Below are 20,106 nucleotides of genomic sequence, written 5' to 3' on the forward strand. Positions count from 1 at the left end.
TATGTTTAAAATTCTGCTTCATATTTGAATTGTTAAGATGATAAGAATAATTTAAAATGTGATGATACCTACTGGCTGGAAAATGACATTAACACCGAACTGGTGTTATTATCATTGAAGACTCCTTCGAACAGTACGATACAATTATTATTATTATTAAAATGCGTTTTAGTTCGAAGGACAATACATAAATTAATATGGGCCAAGATGCCTTAGTTTTAATTAATAAACTCAGATCCTTGTTTAAGCTAATATCCATAAACTACTATCCAGCTTTCTATGTCTCAAGTTTTAACTTGCATTTAAATTACAGTATTTTGTTATTTTTATTGCATGTGTATTGTGTATTTTTTAAAGATCTTGATCGCTGGTATCTAAGTTACACAATGTTTTGGTCCTTGTCTATCAAGCCACCACTACCATGCAAGACAGAAACAAAACATTATTTAACTATAGCATCTGTATACGTGTATACCTAGTGTAGATATTTTTGTTAGGAAGGACGAAGCAGGCAATTGGTTCAGGCTTAATAATATTTTATATTAAAACGTATTTTTATGTTACGTTAGGATGCTTTTCGCAACCTTAGTATTAGCAGGTATTAGGCTGCGTTTCCACTGGAGCTGAGCTAAGCTGCGTTGCGAGGGATGTGCTTTAAGAACCAATAGAAACGCTTCATTTGCCTTACCACATTCAGTGCAACGATTCAATTGGTTCTTGTAATGCACTCCACATAGGCAAGCGCGCTGGCCCAGCCACTGGCCCAATGTGTAGAACGGGCGTTAGCGCGTTGGCGGTAGGTATTTAGACGCTGGCCGGCGCGCTTGCGAGCTTGCCGCGCGGTGTCGAAAACATCAAAGGACACTTGTGGCAAGCCTTGCGCTCCATCCACACATAGGCCGCGCGATCAGTTTGCCCGGAGCGGCGATGAAGAGTGCATGTTTCCTTCTTTTGGCGAATTAACATCTAACTTGACCAAATGGCGAACAATACGAGTATCGAGAAAACATTTAAATGTATTGAGCTCTATCAGAGTAAAAATTGCCTGTGGAACAAAAAAATAATATCAAAAGTGCTAAAATATAAGGTTCTTGGACATGCTACTTTCCTCACGATGTTTTTATTTCCTCAAGATGATTACATCGTGATTATTAATAAGTAATAATTACACAGTGTGTTAGTGTAAACACCGATATCCTTGAAACCATCAAATGAGCCCGTCAAAATGAACAACTTTTTCTATGAGAACAATACTGGGAACTCAAAAAAAATTCTTCGGAATTTCGGAAAAGCCCACCGCCGCGCCAGCGCGTTGGCGAATGCGCTTGCCTATGTGGGGAGGCGGCAGAAAACACATTCCTCGCAACGCAGCCACATCTTCGGTGGAAACGCAGCCTTAGGGCCGCGCCACACAGGATTAGCAGCGGCGAGGCGGGCACTTTCAGTGTCATATGATTTTAAACTTTATCTTCATTATTGTAATACATAGTATGTCTTGAGAAATCGCCAGCGGCCACGGGCGGCCGTAGACTTCTCAAGCGATACTATGTATTACAATAATGAAGATAAAGTTTAAAATCACGATACTGAAAGTGCTCGCCTCGCCGCTGCCATTCCGGTGTAGGCGGCCCTTATAAGGGCACAACAAAAAATTGCAGATCTCCGGAACTACAATTCAGATTTAAGTAATTATTTTTTGGTGTATTGTTTAGGTATTGTTCAACTTAGGGAATACTGCAAGTTTCATCAAAATCGGATCAATAGTTTTTGAGATAGGGAATTTTAGGTACAATTTTAAAGTCGGTTTTATTTTTTAGATAGATATCTACCTATTATAGAATGTAAATAGTAGGTAAGTACTTGTTTATTTTTTAAAAATGTTATTTTTTTCTTTGGCCTTATCTTTATTATTAAAAATGATTAAAAATTTTTTAGTCTCACTAAAACGAAACGAACGAGAACTGCTGAACCGATTTTGCTAATTTTAGTCTTGAAATATTCATAGGAATCATGAGTTAATAATTGAAAAAAATTAAGTTCCCAAAACTTTAAACGCTGTCACGAAAGCTGGTTTTTTTTTAGTTGTGCTCTTCTAATAATATAAGACAAAACACAATCTTAAATTATAAGAGTGCCTTTTGTCTCAGTTATAATGGACGCAGTTATAATGTTGACAATGGGCATGCTTGCAAATATTATAGTTTTACTCGCAGGTGGTCTATGGTCTTAGTGTCTGAACACACTAGGTCGAAGTTACGCGGCGTAAATTCCGCATGATTACGTCCGCAATGTCAAACGCATACAAATTACGGACGAAACGCGAGTCGCGACGGAATATTGTGTCATCGGTAATCTAAATACATTGCGGGCGTAATCATGCGGAATTTACGCCGCGTAACTTCGGCCTAGTGTGTTTAGACACTTACGCATCACATATTATACGAGTAGGTAATAGAAAGGCAATTTGAACTCGAGTACATAGAGCAGTAGGTTGCAATATTGTTATAGACAGCTAGCTAGGTTAAAATGAACCATTCAGTTACGTGTTTAATAATTTGTAAAATACTGGAAATATAAATTATGTAATTATTGTACATTATCTACTTCTATAAATATTTATTGTTCAATAAATTTTTGAATCGGGAAAATGTATTTTTGTGACATATAAAAGTCCTAACTCCTATACAGTATGAGAGGATACTGGATTCTGGAATATTACAGGGATGGGTAGGGTATATTTAATGATGGTTTAAATAAAAATAAACACTTTGTATTAGAAAATTTAGTGTATTTATATTTTTACAAATAAGCCTTTAATTTTGGGTAATAAAAGTATGAAATTAATTTATGTAGTATCTACCATAATATGGAAGTTACAAATAAAAACTTAGTTTACTGTTTTCAAAACGTCACTATCCAAAATACTAGCAGGAATAATATAATGAAATAGCACTTGTATGATATTGTAAGTAACTATAGTGGAGAAAAATATTATGTACAGTGCAATATTCCATCTCCAAATAATATATTGTCCAATGATATTGTGGCATTGCACAAATCATCTTCTAAATAACAAATATAAAATAAAACTCTGAATTTCAACTTAGAAGAAATACTCGTATTTTAGAAATTAGATTTTCTCTTTAAACATAACAAATTATTTGGTTTTAGTGCACAGCATATAGTGTAAACGTAAAATTCTACTAACAAAAACAAAAAAAATATTTTGTATATGAAAATTTTACAATAAATACAGAATACTTCAATGTAATAACATGTCGATTCGACTGATAGGCTTCCTCAGAATATAGACACGCGTCGACGTGAGATCGACTGCCGTCCATAGGACTAGACTTATCAAGTTATCATAGTACATATCTGAATGAGTATACACAGAAACACAAAGAAATGCATGCATTCACCTTAAAATAAATGGAATCACTCTAGAGTCTAAACATCAGAAATGTATTCTGCTGTAATAAAATAAAAAGATAATAACACGCAAAACTACGTCTCGAAAACATTGATTACTTTCTTTGTTCTTAACTAATGAGGATTTACCACTTAAGATTGCTTCTGTTAGAGATCATTCGCTGCGGACAGCTAATTCAAAAATGAAAAATTAATAGAAAACTCGAAATAATAATTCGACAATTTTACAACACAGCTGCCTGTGAATTAGATTCATACGCGATATTTCGAGAATAGGAGGTACTTCGAGACACAATATCGTTATAACATTTTAAATAAAAAATACCAACAATAAATAACTAATTTGGTAAACTAATACTTTTAGTAATCGATGTCCGCTACGTTAGTAATAAAATATCAAATAATAAAAACGGACGGTTGTAAGAGTGGCCGCTATGATTCAGTTTAAGCCTCAAGGTCGAATCTCGTTCGTGAGTCACTAAACTATAAAATGTAACTGCCCCCAGTACCCAGCTCGCCGCGTGTGCAGTGCGATAGTAATAAAGGTGCAGCAAAAAGTTTCATCAAATTATATAAAATCGTAACATGCTTAAAAATAATATCTCGTCTGCGTTTACGTCACATAAAACTTTTTGCTACGAACCTTCTGTGTTAAGTTTGACCAGGCAAATAATCAATCACAGTTTCACAGGAGAATTATTATAAAATTGTAACATCATTGTAACATAAAAATAAACACATTCTGTAGACGCTATTAAATAAATCTTTAAAAACAATACAAATTATTGTAGATGGAGCTGTACTGTTGCGCTTAATTTATTTTCCTGGTCATCTTTATATCTCTAAAATAAAAACAAAAACACATATTATAGTGTTAGCATAAGTAGCGCAAGTGCGAAGGGCGAGCGTTGAAAAAACTATATGTGAATAATGGCTATTGAAATTAAAACAACCTCTGTTATGGCAACATCGAAGTCACGAAAAAGAAGCAAACATATTTATTATTGATAATAATAATCGCTAAAAGTATAAAAAATCTTTGAAGAATAGAGGAAAGGAGAACTATGCCAGTGTAGTCGTTTGAAAATCTAAAACGCGAAGCGGAAATGGCACTCTATTACAATAATAAAAACTCTTTTTTTATATATTTTCAAATGCAGCGCAATGAGAACCTCATTAACTTCGAGCCTAAATAAATCTAATAAGCAGTAGGTTGTATTTAGACGCTCTCGAAAACTTTTCATTTGTAAAGTGCCACAAAGATGAGGCGACTGGTACGAAACTACACAATATTTTGGTCCTCGTGATTCTATTCTCTACATGAAACTTAACGTGTCCGCTACTAGATCATGACAACTTGGCAGCAGTATCTAGCCGTATCTCCGAGTTATTTCAAATACTAAAGTGTACCTCGCTATCGGGGTCAACTGGTTTTAGTATTATCAAATTTCCTATGCCTCGATAGTCCTCGGAGCCAGAAGTTACTACTCAAGTTGTAGCTGTAATCTGGATTGTCAAGCCACAGATGTTGCCATAGCCAGGGTGTGTGTTCGGGTCGGGTGGGGTCGGGTTACTCGGGCTCGGGCGAGTCGGGCGCGTCGACTGAGGCGACGGTGGTGCCGCCGGCCGCGCGGACCTTCTTCAAGTAGCTAACGCTGTCGAACTCCAGGCAACCCTGGAAATATTATGCGATGTTTTAATATATCAGTAGGTTCATATTTCTAATTTCTATAGCATTTTTGAGTCAAATATAATATATACTACTTAAGCTTAGCCCTAACTAAGAAACAAATGTTATGAAAGTCATATGCTAACTATACAATATTTGTCGTAGTCTGTCAAGTCACCGAGTGACATTTCTAACTTATTAGACAAAGACAAAACATTGTTTAGCTTATTAGCTTATACATTGAATTTTTTTGTCAGTAAGGGAGCTGTAACTGACTATAATATAAAAAGCGTTAGTCGAATTATGGTTGTTTAGCGGCATTCAAAAGTTATGATACATTCGTTTTGTAATGGTGAATATTTTAAATACAATATTACACTCAACTTACCTTTGGTATTGAACATTCTTAGCAGGTTATTTTGTACAGATACCCTACCCAAGCAGAGTTATATAAAAATATAAAAGGATCAAGGTAATCAGAACCGCCCAGGGTGCAATGAAGCAAAAGTAAAACAAAATCCCTCATTCTGTGTTTGAAAGTAATAATAATTATTATAATGATATTATATATTATTATCTACCCAATATCTTAAAAGAAAGCAAGCAAGAGAAAGAATTCCCATTCATCCGTTAAGGAGCCGAGGAGCAAGCAAAAACATAAAATATTTTGAAACAATTTTATATTAAAAAACACAATGATATATTATGCACTAGGAATTTCCGCTAGAATCAAAACATTAACAATTGTTTAACAAACATAATATTATGAAATATTATCGACAATCAATTTAATCGTGCTGGTCTACCTGTTTCGAACCTCTCTCGAATATCCGTTCTGCGGGCAGCGTGAACACAAACATTCAGTCACAATAATGTAAGTCATATACACCCAACATTTTGTTAACAACCCAACAAGTTACATTGTGTCAAGCAAAAATACCAATTATATTAGAAACAAATCAATAGAACAATATAAAAAATATATTTGCCAACCGGAACTTGAATTTATACTGACATTATAAATAAGCCGGTGGCCGAATACCAATAAACATAGACACCTTGTGGCCATCAGTCTTATAACAGGTACTTTAAAAGTACGTAACGCTTACAATAATTTACTCCTAATCAGTCTGTTCATATGAACTTGGCTATCGGTAGGACTAGCTTGATGAGACATTGTGGTAACATTCAATTTAACACAACAGCTACAACTTTGTGCATAGTGCAGTAGGTGAATATAGTGTGTCCAATACTACAGGATACTATTTAAAATGGACAGTTTAGTTATCAAACACATTTTAAATAGGATAAAAATATCAGTATTGAACACGCTGCGCATGCGCGTGGGAAAGCTTTACACAAAACATACATTCCATGTCAATAGGATAGGATAACATTAGTGCGCACACAAGCAATATGTAAATATTATGAAACTGGCAATGTGACGTCACAGAATAATATATTGTATTTTTCATAATATGAAATGTAGATGCTATGACGCCACAATCAGTTATAGTATATTATTAATCAATGAAGAAGAATTATCACAGTAATTTAATTACAACTGAGTTAGATTTGTCAAACGTATTATCGAGCAGGCGAGTTTATTTAATTAGCAAAATAATAGACACGATCCAAGTATCGAGATTAAGTTTTTAAAGTCAAAAGTTATAAACTTGCCAGTTCTAAGTAAATCACAAAGCTTGGTAGGGAAAATTGCAAAGTGTAAACAAAACGTATTCTTATTCCAAGACATCGCACAGGCTACCGTTAAAACTTTCATTCCAAGTTTACTTTAGTATGTGCGACGCTATGTTCACACCATACATTTAACCAGAAAGGCTCGTTCGTTCGGGAAGCGTAAGCGGGGATCAGTAGAAGCCGCGACAGAGCAGCGCGGCGAGGTAGTTGGGCGGGAGGTGGGGGCGGGGCGCGCGGAGCGGGGCGCGGCGCGGGGGCGTTACCTTGCGGGCCAGCTCCGGCGGGAAGGCGGCCAGGCCGGCGGGCGGCAGCTTGCTGAGCGGCGAGTCGGCGAACTGCACCAGCGTCTCGTACGAGTAAGTCTGCCGCGACGAACCGCCACCTGCGCACGATACGGCCCGATTACCCATACGTCCAAGAAAATTCGTCGACCGGCATTCAGAATTGTAACTAAAGGGATATTCACAATTCTCATTTAGGGAAACGAATTCTAAGAGATCATTAGGCAGCACCCCGCCTTAGCTATAATTAAGGCCAACTTTTTTACAGCAATCGCGACATCTACATTCTAGATAATATAGAAAACATAGATGGCTCGACTATTGTCAAAACATTAACAATTGACAGCATTCTCATGCGGATCATGCAAATATTTTACCTACTTAACGATAGAGAAGAATACGACGAAGTCCTCGTCAATCAGGAACTTTCTGTATAATGTTTTTGAGTGTCAGGAAATAGCGTTCTGCAAGCTGAGTGCTTTGGCCAGTGAAAAGTAGCGAAAAATATTTTTTATAAGCATACAAACTTACATCATAATATTATTTTAAAGCGCTAGTGGTAATATTAATACATTAAACATATAAGGTCACTACATCTTTTATCATTTGATTTATCAATTGGTCATGATCAGTGATCGGAGTAGGTAGATTGAAATGAGGTCAACGATCCGAAACGTACATAATAATATGGACATTCCCTCGAAATTCCAGGCTTTGTTAATATTTTAAACCAAAATTTAAATTAGTAGCTGTATAATTAAAAAAAATTAGACTTTTAATTGCGTCGATTTCATCCATTATTCATTAAAATTATGGTAAACTAGATGATACTCGCAACTCCGTTGCGCCAAAACTCATTTATCGCGCGGGAACCGTACATTTTCCTTTGACAAAAAGTATCCTATGTCCTTTTTTGGGACTCAAAGTATCTCCATACAAAATTTCAGCAAAATCGGTTCTGCGGTTTGGGCGTGAAGAGGTAACAGACAGACAGACAAACAGACACACTTTCCCATTTATATAGTATGGAATTAGTATGGATTACCAACATAAACCATCTTTAAAGGCCGTACCATTATTTAAAGCGGGAATTAAATCTGACCCAACAAATTATAGGCCTATATCGATTTTACTAACTCTTAGTAAAATTTTTGAAAAAATAATTTTAAAACAATTATTGGTACATTTTAATTCAAACAATTTATTACATGACAATCAATACGGATTTACTAAGGGTCGATCCACAATGGATGCTGGTATAGGTCTTCTTTGTAGTATATTTCAAGCTTGGGAGGAGTCGCAGGACGCTCTAGGTGTCTTTTGCGACCTCTCCAAAGCCTTCGATTGTGTGGATCATGCTACATTGATCAGGAAATTGCGCCACTATGGCATAAAGGACTCAGTTCTTAGCCTCTTGACTTCTTATCTTATAAACAGGACTCAAAGGGTTGAAGTAAACGGTAACAGGTCCAATGGAACCAAAATAGAATTAGGTGTCCCACAGGGATCTATTTTAGGCCCATTTCTTTTTCTCGTCTATATAAATGACTTACCTTACCTTGTTAAGGAAAATGATAATGAGATAGTACTTTTTGCTGATGACACTTCACTTATTTTTAAAGTGAAGCGACAACAGTCAAATTACGACGAGGTAAACAGTGCTCTCTCAAAAATAGTACATTGGTTTAATGCTAATAACTTACTTTTAAATTCCAGTAAAACTAAATGTGTAAAGTTCACTTTGCCCAATGTTAGGCAAGTCCAAACCAATGTACTATTGAATGATGAGAAGATGAATTTGGTAGACACCACTGTATTCTTAGGTATAACACTTGATAGTAAATTACAGTGGGGTCCTCATATTGTTAATCTTGCAGGTAGGCTCAGTTCTGCGGCATATGCAGTCAGAAAAATCAGAGAAATTTCTGATGAAGACACGGCACGATTAGTATATTTTAGTTATTTTCATAGTAGAATGGCATATGGAATCCTTTTATGGGGAAACGCTGCCGACATTAATACAATATTTGTGCTGCAGAAGCGAGCCATACGCTCTATTTATAAAATGTCTTCTTTTGAATCTCTGAGAGATAAATTTAAAGAAATTGGTATTCTAACTGTTGCTTCTCAATACATTTTGGATAATGTAATATATGTTAGAAAAAATATAAGTAAATTTAAAGCTAAAAGTGACATTCATTGTAGGAACACCAGAAATAAGCACAAGCTGAATTTGCCGATGATCAGACTTATTAAAGTTAGTAAATCATTTAAAGGTCAATGTATACGCCTGTACAATAAAATCCCAGAAAACGTTCAAAATTTTTCGATTAATAAATTTAAAAAAGTAGTCAAAGAACGTTTGTGTGCCAAAGCCTATTAGAAGGTCAATGATTTCATAAACGATGGCACATCTTGGGAGTAGGATGGTTCCTTGCAAGGCTACTTCTACATTATTATATTATGACTTACAATTGTGTATGGATGTTGACATTGTATAATTTTAAGTTACAATTGTAAATTTTATTTTAAAAAAGAATAATTTTTTTCTCACTTTTTTGGTAAAAAGTGGGACCCCGTGCGAGTTTCTTACGCCGGTTCTTCTCGCCGGGATAGTTCCCGAACCGGTGGTAGGCATCATTAGCATCAACGTTCTGAAAATATTTGTTACAAATCTATTCGGAAATAAAACAATTTTTATTTATTTATTTATTTGATTGAGTCCGGAAATACCGGAATGACTTTCCGGAATAATGGCTTATCCACGTTATCCTTTCTATGAACATTTATGATACAAATAGCAAAAATCAATCTACCTACTCCGATCACTGGTCATGATACATGAATTATGTAAATTGTAAATATGTATTATATTAGCGACTTAATCAAAACCAAATTCGTGCAGTTCAAAACATAGACAAAGTTTAGTTTATAATAGACTGACCTCTGCATAATTTTTTATGACATGACACGGGACACCACAAATATTATATTTACATACATAAATAGATATAAAACATATAAACTACAACAACATGACAAGCGGACGATCTGCGTGACGACATATTCAATGACAAGATGGGGTGAGGTATTTAAAATTCTAAATAAAATATTTTCCATTAAGCATGCAGTATAATCCCTAGTCGTCTTTGCAATAAAGCGGCAGATAGGATACCCACCTTAATGTGCAAAATGCTTCCAAGTACGGCCACCTAAAGTATAAGTGTATTCTAACCATTACAAACATGCTTACATATTATGTATATAACATATTACATACTGATATCAAACACGACTGACAAGTATTTGGCCGCAGCGGCGGAGCAATTAGTGTGATGACTCTTACCGTGGTACTTATCGGTGGAGGCGGCGCGCGAGAAGCGCGGGCGGCGCGGCGCTGCGTCCGGCTCCGCTGTAACACGCACCGCGTCACACGCACAAGCATCCGCGCACGCACACGCATGCACGCACGAGCGTACGCACTTACCACGGTCCACGGTCCCGCTATACGCTACGTGGAACTCACTACCTTCTTTATTTCCATTGTAAACGAATGAGTCACAAAAAATATCTAGTAGCTGGTTTCACGTAGTTGTTGTATTAGAATGAATAAAATGAGTTAAAAATGGCCGAATCGAAATGTAAAATTTGGAAGAATTGCAGCGACCGTAGCTCGGAACCAAAGTATATGCTTTATAAAGATATTCAGAAACATTGTATATTATAAAATATCTATATAAATATCGGAAAATGTTATTAATTTTAAACGATATGACATGAAATATATATTATAATAAATATAATAAACTACAAACTTTATGTCATGATAATGTTCGAGTTTTTATTAGGTTACAAGAAATATGATGCGTCAGTCAGCCACTACTTGATGAAAATCAAACATTTTCACACCACTTCGAGTTAAATTTAAAAATTCATGCACTGAATTTCGAAATTTCATACTCTCTCCGAGCTGGAAACCAGACATGCCTAAGCTACCTATAGTGAAAACATTTCAAACTTGTGTATGCTTTAAAAAAAGAGAAGTATTCATTCACAGAGTTCACTAATTGTAATTTAAGTTTATAAATAAATAAATTACAATCCGACGCCGTCACAATAACTTTAAGTTAATTAATTTCACAAAGTCACCATAAAACTAGTCATCTGAATATGTATTTTCAAATACTTTCTTATACATGTGGCATTTGTATTCCTTAGGGTCCTGATAATTCTAGACAACATACCTGGCGTCGCCGGTGGGGCGGGTGTGGCGGGCGTGGCCGGTGTAGTGGGCGTGGCGTCGGGCGGCGCGAACACATCGTCATCGGCGCCGTTGAGCGCGGTGTCATCGCGCAGTAACAGCGCGGCGCCGGGTCGCTGCGACAGGGTGAAGAAGTCGCCCGACCCCGCGCCCAGCGCCTCAAGCGCACCGGCGCTCTCGAAATACTCGTCCAGCACCAGTTTTGCGGTCTGAAAAGTACGTGCAGGAATTTAAGTAGTTAAATTAAAACAGATCCTTGTATGTGCCTATAAGCTAAATATTTATCGCGAAATAAAACATCTTAATACTAATAATGGCCATGATTTTTTTTTCTTGATGGTAATTAAAGGACCTTTCCGAAATACGATGTTTATATTTCGGAAAGGTCCTTTAATTACCAATGAAAAAATGACTGTGTTAGCTAAAAAGTTTTCCAAGATAGAACAATTATTCAAAAATCTCATAAAAATAGACCTGCCCGAAATGCTCCATACAAATTGCTACTCGATTATGACGTCACCGTAGAGTAGCTTGTAGGCATCGCGGGAGAACTTTGTTCGATAGTTATATTAATTATTGCGTTTATGAAAGTGGTTTCATAACAAAAGTTGCTTAAAATCACACAAATTTCTTCTTAATACAAATATGTTTTAAGAAATTCATTAAAAAAAAATTACTCTACTATCCAACTTTGAAGGCGCATAACAAAAAAACTACATAAGTTATAAGGCTGATTTTTCTGACACGCTGACCGTCGGCGCCGATACCGAAATGTATGAAATATCAGCGCAGACCGCTACGCGTTATTCAAAAACGCTTCCTACAATTTCATACATCTTGGGCCATCAGCGCCGACGGTGCGCGCGCATCAGCGTGACGGGAAAATCAGTCTTAAGCTGAAATTTTACAAGTGCTTATTTTATTTTAAGCAGTTATTTAGAAAAAAACTGATAATCTTCTACTTTGTCATCATCCCTATTGTCAGCGAAAAAATATGTTGAAACGAAATATCACTCTGTAGTTCAAGCAATTTTATTTGCTACAGGAAGTGTAGGTTTAATATTATTTTGATTACCTTAACAAGATCTAAATTGGTTCCAGTAATCTTGATGGAATGTTGACCAAACATAACAGTGTATTTGTATTCGCTTAAAGCTGCATCATTAGTGGAGAAGCTATGCATTAGAGCCCTCGAAACATGTGGAGATTTCTGAAAACAAAACAAATAACATTTAAAATAATTTAATTATGCTAATTTACATTTTAGAACTATCACATATAGGCCTGGAGATACTGACACAAAATTCTTGGTCATTTGTACCAGTATGGCGATTTTACAGGGGTATAATTACGTAAAGGCAAAAAGGAAAATGATGGTCATAGCGCTCGCACTGGCAGCCCAAACGCGTGGGCGTTAATGGAACGTGTCGGATAAATAACGAGTGTCGAACGATTTGTTCCACAAAAATGCTTGTATTTTCAGATAGTCGAAAAAAAAATAAGTAGGCGAAAGCGTACTGCCATACTTGTCTGATGCGGCTTACAGCCCGCCATACCGACGCGAATATGTTAATTTTAATAAAAAAATTTAACCATTTGTACCAGGCTAATTTTGCATAGCTAATAATCGTCGAGTAGCCATTCACGAAAATCACCTTGCCATACTTTTCCGACAGCGCCCAATGGCCGCCATACCACTGCAAAGGTGTAATTTTTTTTTTCGCCAAACGATTTGTACCAGTATGGCATTTAAATTTATGGAAAGTATTTGACAAAATATGACCATTATTATTTTTACCATATTTCTAGTAGGGGGAAAAAGTGTTGCCATACTTGAAATACTTATTTATTTGACACGTTTCAAAAATACGACTATACGTAAAATCATTTTTTACATCATGGCATCATTGTAGTCTCGTCATTTGGCAATTGTACCAAAAAAAATTGTTACAGATTGTAACCATGGGGCGGGATGACTCTCGGACTTGAGCAAAAAAGTGATAAAAATTGGACGATTTGTACCAGTATGGCATTTGGATTTTTGGAAATTATACGATACAATGTGACCATTATTATATTTGCCATACTTGTTGTAGAGGGAAAAAGTGGCGCCATACTTGAAAAACCGTTTGAAATTACGAATAAAATCTTAGGGCCAATTCACACCGGATCGGCAGCGGCGCGGAGAGGCGCGGCGACGCCGGCAGCGGCGCGAAGAGGCGCGGCGAGGCCGGCAGCGGCGCGAAGAGGCGCGGCGAGGCCGGCAGAGGCGGCTCGCGTCGCCGCGGGCGGTCGCTTGTGGACGCTCGCGGCCGCTGGCGTCCGCGCGCTTCCTTCAGAGCGCCGCACAGTGGATCGAAAATCGAGTTTCATAGACATAGAAACTTGAATTTCCAAATGTCATTTTTTTGGGCTGAAATATGTTTTCCTATTTGTTATTACATAATAAAATGTAAAAATATAAAATGTAAAATAATATAAAAAATATTATCTCTGGAATTGCATGGTTGGCCGTTATATCCTCACACACTATTATAGTACTAATTATTACTCACATTTTGGCATATTTTGTATTACGGCACCATTTGTACTTCATTTTGGTTAATTAAAAACTGTCCATTGGTACTTTATTTTGGTTAATTAAAAACTTAATTCAAATAGAAAGAAGAAAGAAATTATTATGGCGATATAATGTATCAACCCTCTCTTTTTCCAGTGTACCCAGTAACAATTTAAAACTTCCAACTGAATTAAATTAAATTGTCTGGAACTACTTGACATATTCTATTGTTTTTTTGTTAAATGATCCGTGTTCTTTACTTTCATAAAAAAATTGTAACTTCCTTATTATTACACGTAGCTGCGTCTTTTTACATTTTATTATGTAATAACAACTAGGAGACCATATTTCAGCCCAAAAAAATTACATCTGGAAATTCAAGTTCTTATGTCTATGAAACTCGATTTTCGATCCACTGTGCACCGCGCGTCCGTCGGCGGAAAGTTCTCGCGGCACCTCGCGACGCCTCGAGGCGCCTCACGACGACGCGCGCGGTCGCGGGAAGCCGCGAGCACTTTTGAAGTTTTCAAGCGATACTAGTAGTTATAAGTATGTAAATAAAGTTTAAAATTATTTCACACTAAAAGTGCTATTCGCGCCGCTGCCGGCCGCTGCCGATCTGGTGTGAATTGGGCCTTAGGATTTTGAAATAATATTGTTCATATTCGCTGCCTCCCACAGGTATGGCATTATCAGGGTCCTATTTATGATCATACAGGAAACTGTTAAAAAAAGTTTCAGGGTGGTACAAATCGTTTGGCGAAAAAAAAAATTACACCTTTGCAGTGGTATGGCGGCCATTGGGCGCTGTCGGAAAAGTATGGCAAGGTGATTTTCGTGAATGGCTACTCGACGATGATTAGCTATGCAAAAATTAGCCTGGTACAAATGGTTCAATTTTTTTATTAAAATTAACGTATTCGCGTCGGTATCGCGGACTGTAAGCCGCACCAGACAAGTATGGCAGTACGCTTTCGCCTACTTATTTTTTTTCGACTATCTGAAAATACAAGCATTTTTGTGGAACAAATCGTGCGACACTCGTTATTTATCCGACACGTTCGATTAACGCCCACGCGTTTGGGCTGCCAGTGCGAGCGCTATGACCATTATTTTCCTTTTTGCCTTTACGTAATTATATCCCTGTAAAACTGCCATACTGGTACAAATGACCAAGAATTTTGTGTCAGTATCTCCAGGCCTAATATAACCGATCCATAGGCAGATGAGGGACTTATTTTATTTGGTCGGTTTGTATCAAGCTGGAGCTGATAGATCACGACTTACTTGAGACTTACGTCGACCTATCAATCAATTTCTTTGATGGTACAAAAGTAAACAGGGAGCAAAAAATTAAAATCAGTTCTTCAGGAACAACATACCTCCCTCGGGCGAGCCTCGTCGGAGCCGTTGGAGTCGAGCGAAGCGCGGGAGGTGGCCAGCGCGCCGCCGTCCAGCGCCCCCTCCAGCCGCACCGGCGACGCGTTGCGCCGAATCGTGTCACCGATCAGATGCTTCGCGTGACTGCACACACACATCACGTCACAATCGGCTACAATTTCACTTAGGAGCCAACCACATATAAGTTCTAAATTCAGAATTTTAGAACCTAGTATGTCAAACTCTGTTGAACACCTTTATCATGTATTACATTTGGTATGACACCCCCCTCCCCCTAACGTAATATGTGAATGAACCCTTAACAGGTGTTTTGAAGTTTAAGCAATACTCACTTAACATTCTCCTCATTAGGTCCAGTAATTTGGACGAGCCGCTCCTTTGCGCCTGGACTCACTATAAACACAATTTTTTTTAATAGTATTTCGATATTGAGTCATTATTTTACAAATTGCCATTGTTAGTTCACAGCTTTAAGCACATTAGTGAAAAAAAATTGTGAAAATGTTAATCCAAACCCGTTTTTTGTGCTTTTATTAGTAGTATGATTTAGATGAAATAAAACATTATGTCAAAGGCATTATAAATACAGTACAAAGCCTTATTCGAAACTTGTGAGAAGAAGACAATATCAGCAGGTAGACTTATATTTTGCCTGTCCGTTGGACATGCATTATTAAGATGAATTAATTGAAGAAGGAAATTACCAAACCACATAACATGATAGTAAAGGCATGTTTATGTATAAAAAAGCGCATATTAGTATTTGACCGGCACCATGCGTAAGCCGTCCTGGCCACCGTGCATTCGTACCTCTCTGAAACGATATAATCGTATCACTAAGCTCCTCGATCATATGCACCCGTCTGCCCTTGATACCCATAACTGTAATATTATATTATACATTTCAAATCTAATACACACACATCATACTTATACTGTTCCTTCATATAGCATTAACAATAGAAATTTAATAATTAAAATAGTAATATACTTATTAGTTATATATTTTTTTATATAATAAGTTATATGTATATCAGTAACACATCTTAATTTCTTATTTAAGTATTAGTTATTTTCATGTAAGTCTAAGTACCTGGATGACCGAGCTTTGCTCGGTATATCAAACACTCATTGACTTCGTGTTACTTAATAACGCCATCTGCTGGTCGTTAAAACAATTAGTTGCTAACAAAATAGTATTATTATTCGCCAATAGATGTCAGGAAGAGTCATATTTTTCAGTTTATCGATTATCGATAAAACACGAATAAAAAGACACTTTCTGAAAATGATTCCTAGCTAGATCGATTTATCGCCCCCGAAGCCCCCTATATACTAAATTTCATGAAAATCATTGGAGCCGATTCCGAGATTCCAATTATATATATGTATATACAAGAATTGCTCGTTTAAAGGTATAAGATAGATTAAAATATTATATAGTTTGACTTATGTTATCCGTAGTATAATCCGTATAGCCTAAACAATTATCTCAATGTAGTACATATTTTTAACCGACTTCAAAAAAGGAGGAGGTTATATGTTCGGCTGTGGATATATATATTTTTTTTATTTGTGTATGTTCAACGATTACTCCGCCGTTTGTGAACCGATTTTTAAGTAATCCATTTGTGAGTTATAATTACCCTGCTATCTATTTATTTTTTGAACTCTCCTGCCTTGCAGGGTTGCCTGAAAGAGATAAGGTCGCCCTTGTCCACATTAATGTCTTATTTTTTTTATTTTTTTTTTTAAATGAAATAAGGGGTCCTTTGAAGAGGGAATAGGGGAGGGTAGGAATGGGAAGGGAAGGGAATAGGGGAGGGTAGGAAAGGGAATAGGGCCTCCGGTAAACTCACTCACTCGGCGAAACACAGCGCAAGCGCTGTTTCACGCCGGTTTTCTGTGAGAACGTGGTATTTCTCCGGTCGAGCCGGCCCATTCGTGCCGAAGCATGGCTCTCCCACGTACAACTTAGTTTTAAGTACTTTAAGTTTTATTGTATATCCATTTTTATGTGAGCAATAAAGTGTATATCTATCTGATTAAGATGTAACATAAAATATAAGTACCTAATAAAAAATATTTGGACCTGGTGTTGTTAAAAAAATAATATCATGCAGGTATCAAGTTGATATAAAATGTTTACATAACAAAATAAACAAAAGCTAATGGATAAATTGATAACAATAAAATATTATATTATATTCCCATGTTTCTTGTTTATGTCAATTTTATTGTATTAACATGCTAAGGAATGTTTAGGTTTTGGCCTCTTTATTTTGCAACAATATTCCTATATTCTATATTCTTATAACTGTAAGATTATTAAGATTAAGGGTGAAGCCAAACAAGAATAATTTTGTGAGTCGTGAGTCTTAGAATTTCGGTTACGTAAATGTCTTTTCATACAAATCGTGACTCAAAAGACACTTGTGTGTATCAAACAGGACTTTTGTATGAAACTGAATACAGCAGCAGAATTTCTGCTAGATGAAATTCTGCGACTCACGACTCACAAATTATTACACTCGGGTGGCTTCACCCTTATTGACCAAAATTATACTTTGCATTATTATCTTATATGAAGAAACCTTTTTTTAATGACATTATCAACATGGTGTTAACATACCTTTTCCAGAGTCAGCATTTCTTATTACAACTTCATCTTTGGAATAGTTTTTGCCAGGAATCTTGGTAGGTTTTGGAAATTTGCCAGATGGTTTGATAACTTCCCCGGGCCCGAGCATTGTCGGAGGCTCGGCAGGCGTAGCCAGCGTAGGGGATACCGAGCCACCCGAGCCCGACCCGTCCATTGTTGGTACCAAAAGTGGCTGTGTAATTATAAAAATATAATCATTTTACAAACATTTTTATTTATACAAGTAATTAAATGCACCAAAATAAGTAATATACCTCTGCATGTGTACCACGGTGTCTGTAATACTGGCTCATGTAATCAGACCCCTGCCAATGTTTAGCACGTAGCTCTATCAGTTCTAGTAGATGAAGTCGAGTTTTCTTATCAAGCCTCTCATCTTGAGATCCATTTCGGAATACAACAAAGTACCTAAAATAATACATAATTTTGCATTATTATAAAATACTTACTTAAATTTATGTTGTTGCATAAATAAAGATTTTCAATACCTGTCAAGAAATTCCTTATACAAAGATTCTAGTTGTGCTCCATATAATTTAAGGTTAGAATACATAGTGGAGACATTGCTTTGAAGTGCTCGATCATAATTGCCTTGCATCATTTGATAAGCAACAGCCTCAGTTAACACAATAAGGTCATCCACTAAAACAAAATATTATGTTTGTAGTTAAGTTTTCTTCCAGAATATTAAAAAAACCTAATCTTAAATAACAGACAAGAAATTGCGTATTCTCACCAGAGTTAATTTTCACATCCAGTACTGAATTCCTGTTGTGAGCCGAACTTGTGGACGATTTGAGAGGTCTAGGGATTTCTAATTTTTTCACTGTCCGAGTCATCTTTGTTAGAGTCGACATGCTGTTGATCAAAAACATTACACATCATATTCCATACAACAGTCAACATAATTCATGACGTGAAGGGCTGTGGTAATTGCATTGTTGTTAATCCTGTCATAATTTATGCGTGTCGAAACAATGAAAAGGAACAAAATAGAAAAACTGAAAACTCACTCATCCATAGCTACTGCGCCCCTATGCGGGTTATGCACACTAAATCCTATGTTGTAGCGAAATGCGTAAAAGTGAAAGTGATGACAATGTTCCTATTAAACAAAATGAGAATAATAATTGCAATACGTGTTCATCACTTCTAAATTAGTATTTTAATTTACGTACATCAAGATAAGATTTTGACTGATATGGAATTTGGATTTTTTTACTCAGTAGCTATCAATTATCATGTAGGCAAAACAATTGAAAGCTATAGAACATTATAAATTTTACGAAAATATAAACAAAAACCTCACCTGGCTACGCCATTAATTCGTAATAAAAATAAAACTGAAAAATGTAGCCATTTGACAAATTACTACAGATAATAAAAGCGAAGTTTTAGGCGCCTACCACACGTGCATCAGCATGCTTGACCACAGTTTTGCTTGCACATGCCGGCTTGTACACGAGTTGTGTAACACTGAAGCATAGTGATTATATTCAGTATTCACTGAAGTCTGAACATTGTGCGTGTAGTTGGTAAAAGTTGTAAAACAGTAGTATGCGCAAGCCCCAAGAAGCTTAAATATAACTTATGATAATAATATATAAAGTCGGCACACCATATAGAACGCGTTGGCAGACGCGTCGGCCCAATGTGTAGAACGGGCTTTCGCGCGTTGGCCGTAGGTATTTAAACGTTGGCCGACGCGTCTGCGAGCTTGCCGCGTGGTGTCGGAAATGTCGGCAAAGATCAAAGGACATTTGTCGCAAGCTTCGTGCTCCATCCACACATAGGCCGCGCAGTTTGCCCGGAGCAAAGAGAATGTCATATACTACGTAACACCCGGAGCGGCGATGAAGAGTGCACGTTTCCTTTTTGTGGCGAATTAACATCTTACTTGACGAAATGGCGAACAATATGAGTATCGAGAAAATATTTAAATTTTTTGAGCTCTATTATAGTAAAAACTGCCTATGGAACCAAAAAAAACAAAACAAGAGTGCAAAAAAAATAAGGTTCTTGGACATGCTATTTTTCTCACGATGTTTTTTAGTACCCAAAGGGTAAAAACGGGACCCTATTACTAAGACTTGAATGTCTGTCTGCATTTCTGTGAGTCCGTCTGTCTATCTGTCCATC

At 36.6% G+C, this 20,106-nt stretch overlaps 1 protein-coding gene across 3 annotated transcripts; it reads right to left on the reverse strand.

Moving 5' to 3' along the window:
- Nucleotides 1-4,838: 4,838 nt before the first annotated feature.
- On the reverse strand, nt 4,839-19,069 carry LOC121734881 (eukaryotic translation initiation factor 4E-binding protein Mextli). Of its 3 annotated transcripts, XM_042125546.1 has the most exons (13): nt 18,981-19,057; nt 18,704-18,825; nt 18,456-18,609; nt 18,222-18,375; nt 17,938-18,139; nt 16,116-16,187; nt 15,638-15,698; nt 15,287-15,428; nt 12,420-12,554; nt 11,328-11,553; nt 10,430-10,495; nt 7,066-7,184; nt 4,839-5,107 (listed from the first exon to the last, which is right to left on the reverse strand). In XM_042125546.1, the coding sequence occupies exons 1-13, from the start codon at nt 18,986-18,988 to the stop codon at nt 5,003-5,005; spliced, it is 1,566 nt and encodes a 521-aa protein (XP_041981480.1). In that variant the 5' UTR covers nt 18,989-19,057; the 3' UTR covers nt 4,839-5,002. The 3 variants fall into 3 exon arrangements, with proteins under 3 accessions (XP_041981480.1, XP_041981629.1, XP_041981561.1); XM_042125695.1 differs by lacking the exon at nt 16,116-16,187 and having other exon boundaries at nt 18,981-19,069; XM_042125627.1 differs by lacking the exon at nt 10,430-10,495 and having other exon boundaries at nt 18,981-19,067.
- Between the last annotated feature and the right edge of the window lie 1,037 nt (nt 19,070-20,106).

Source organism: Aricia agestis, chromosome 1 (genome assembly GCF_905147365.1).
Source record: "Aricia agestis chromosome 1, ilAriAges1.1, whole genome shotgun sequence".
NCBI classification, from domain to species: domain Eukaryota; kingdom Metazoa; phylum Arthropoda; class Insecta; order Lepidoptera; family Lycaenidae; genus Aricia; species Aricia agestis.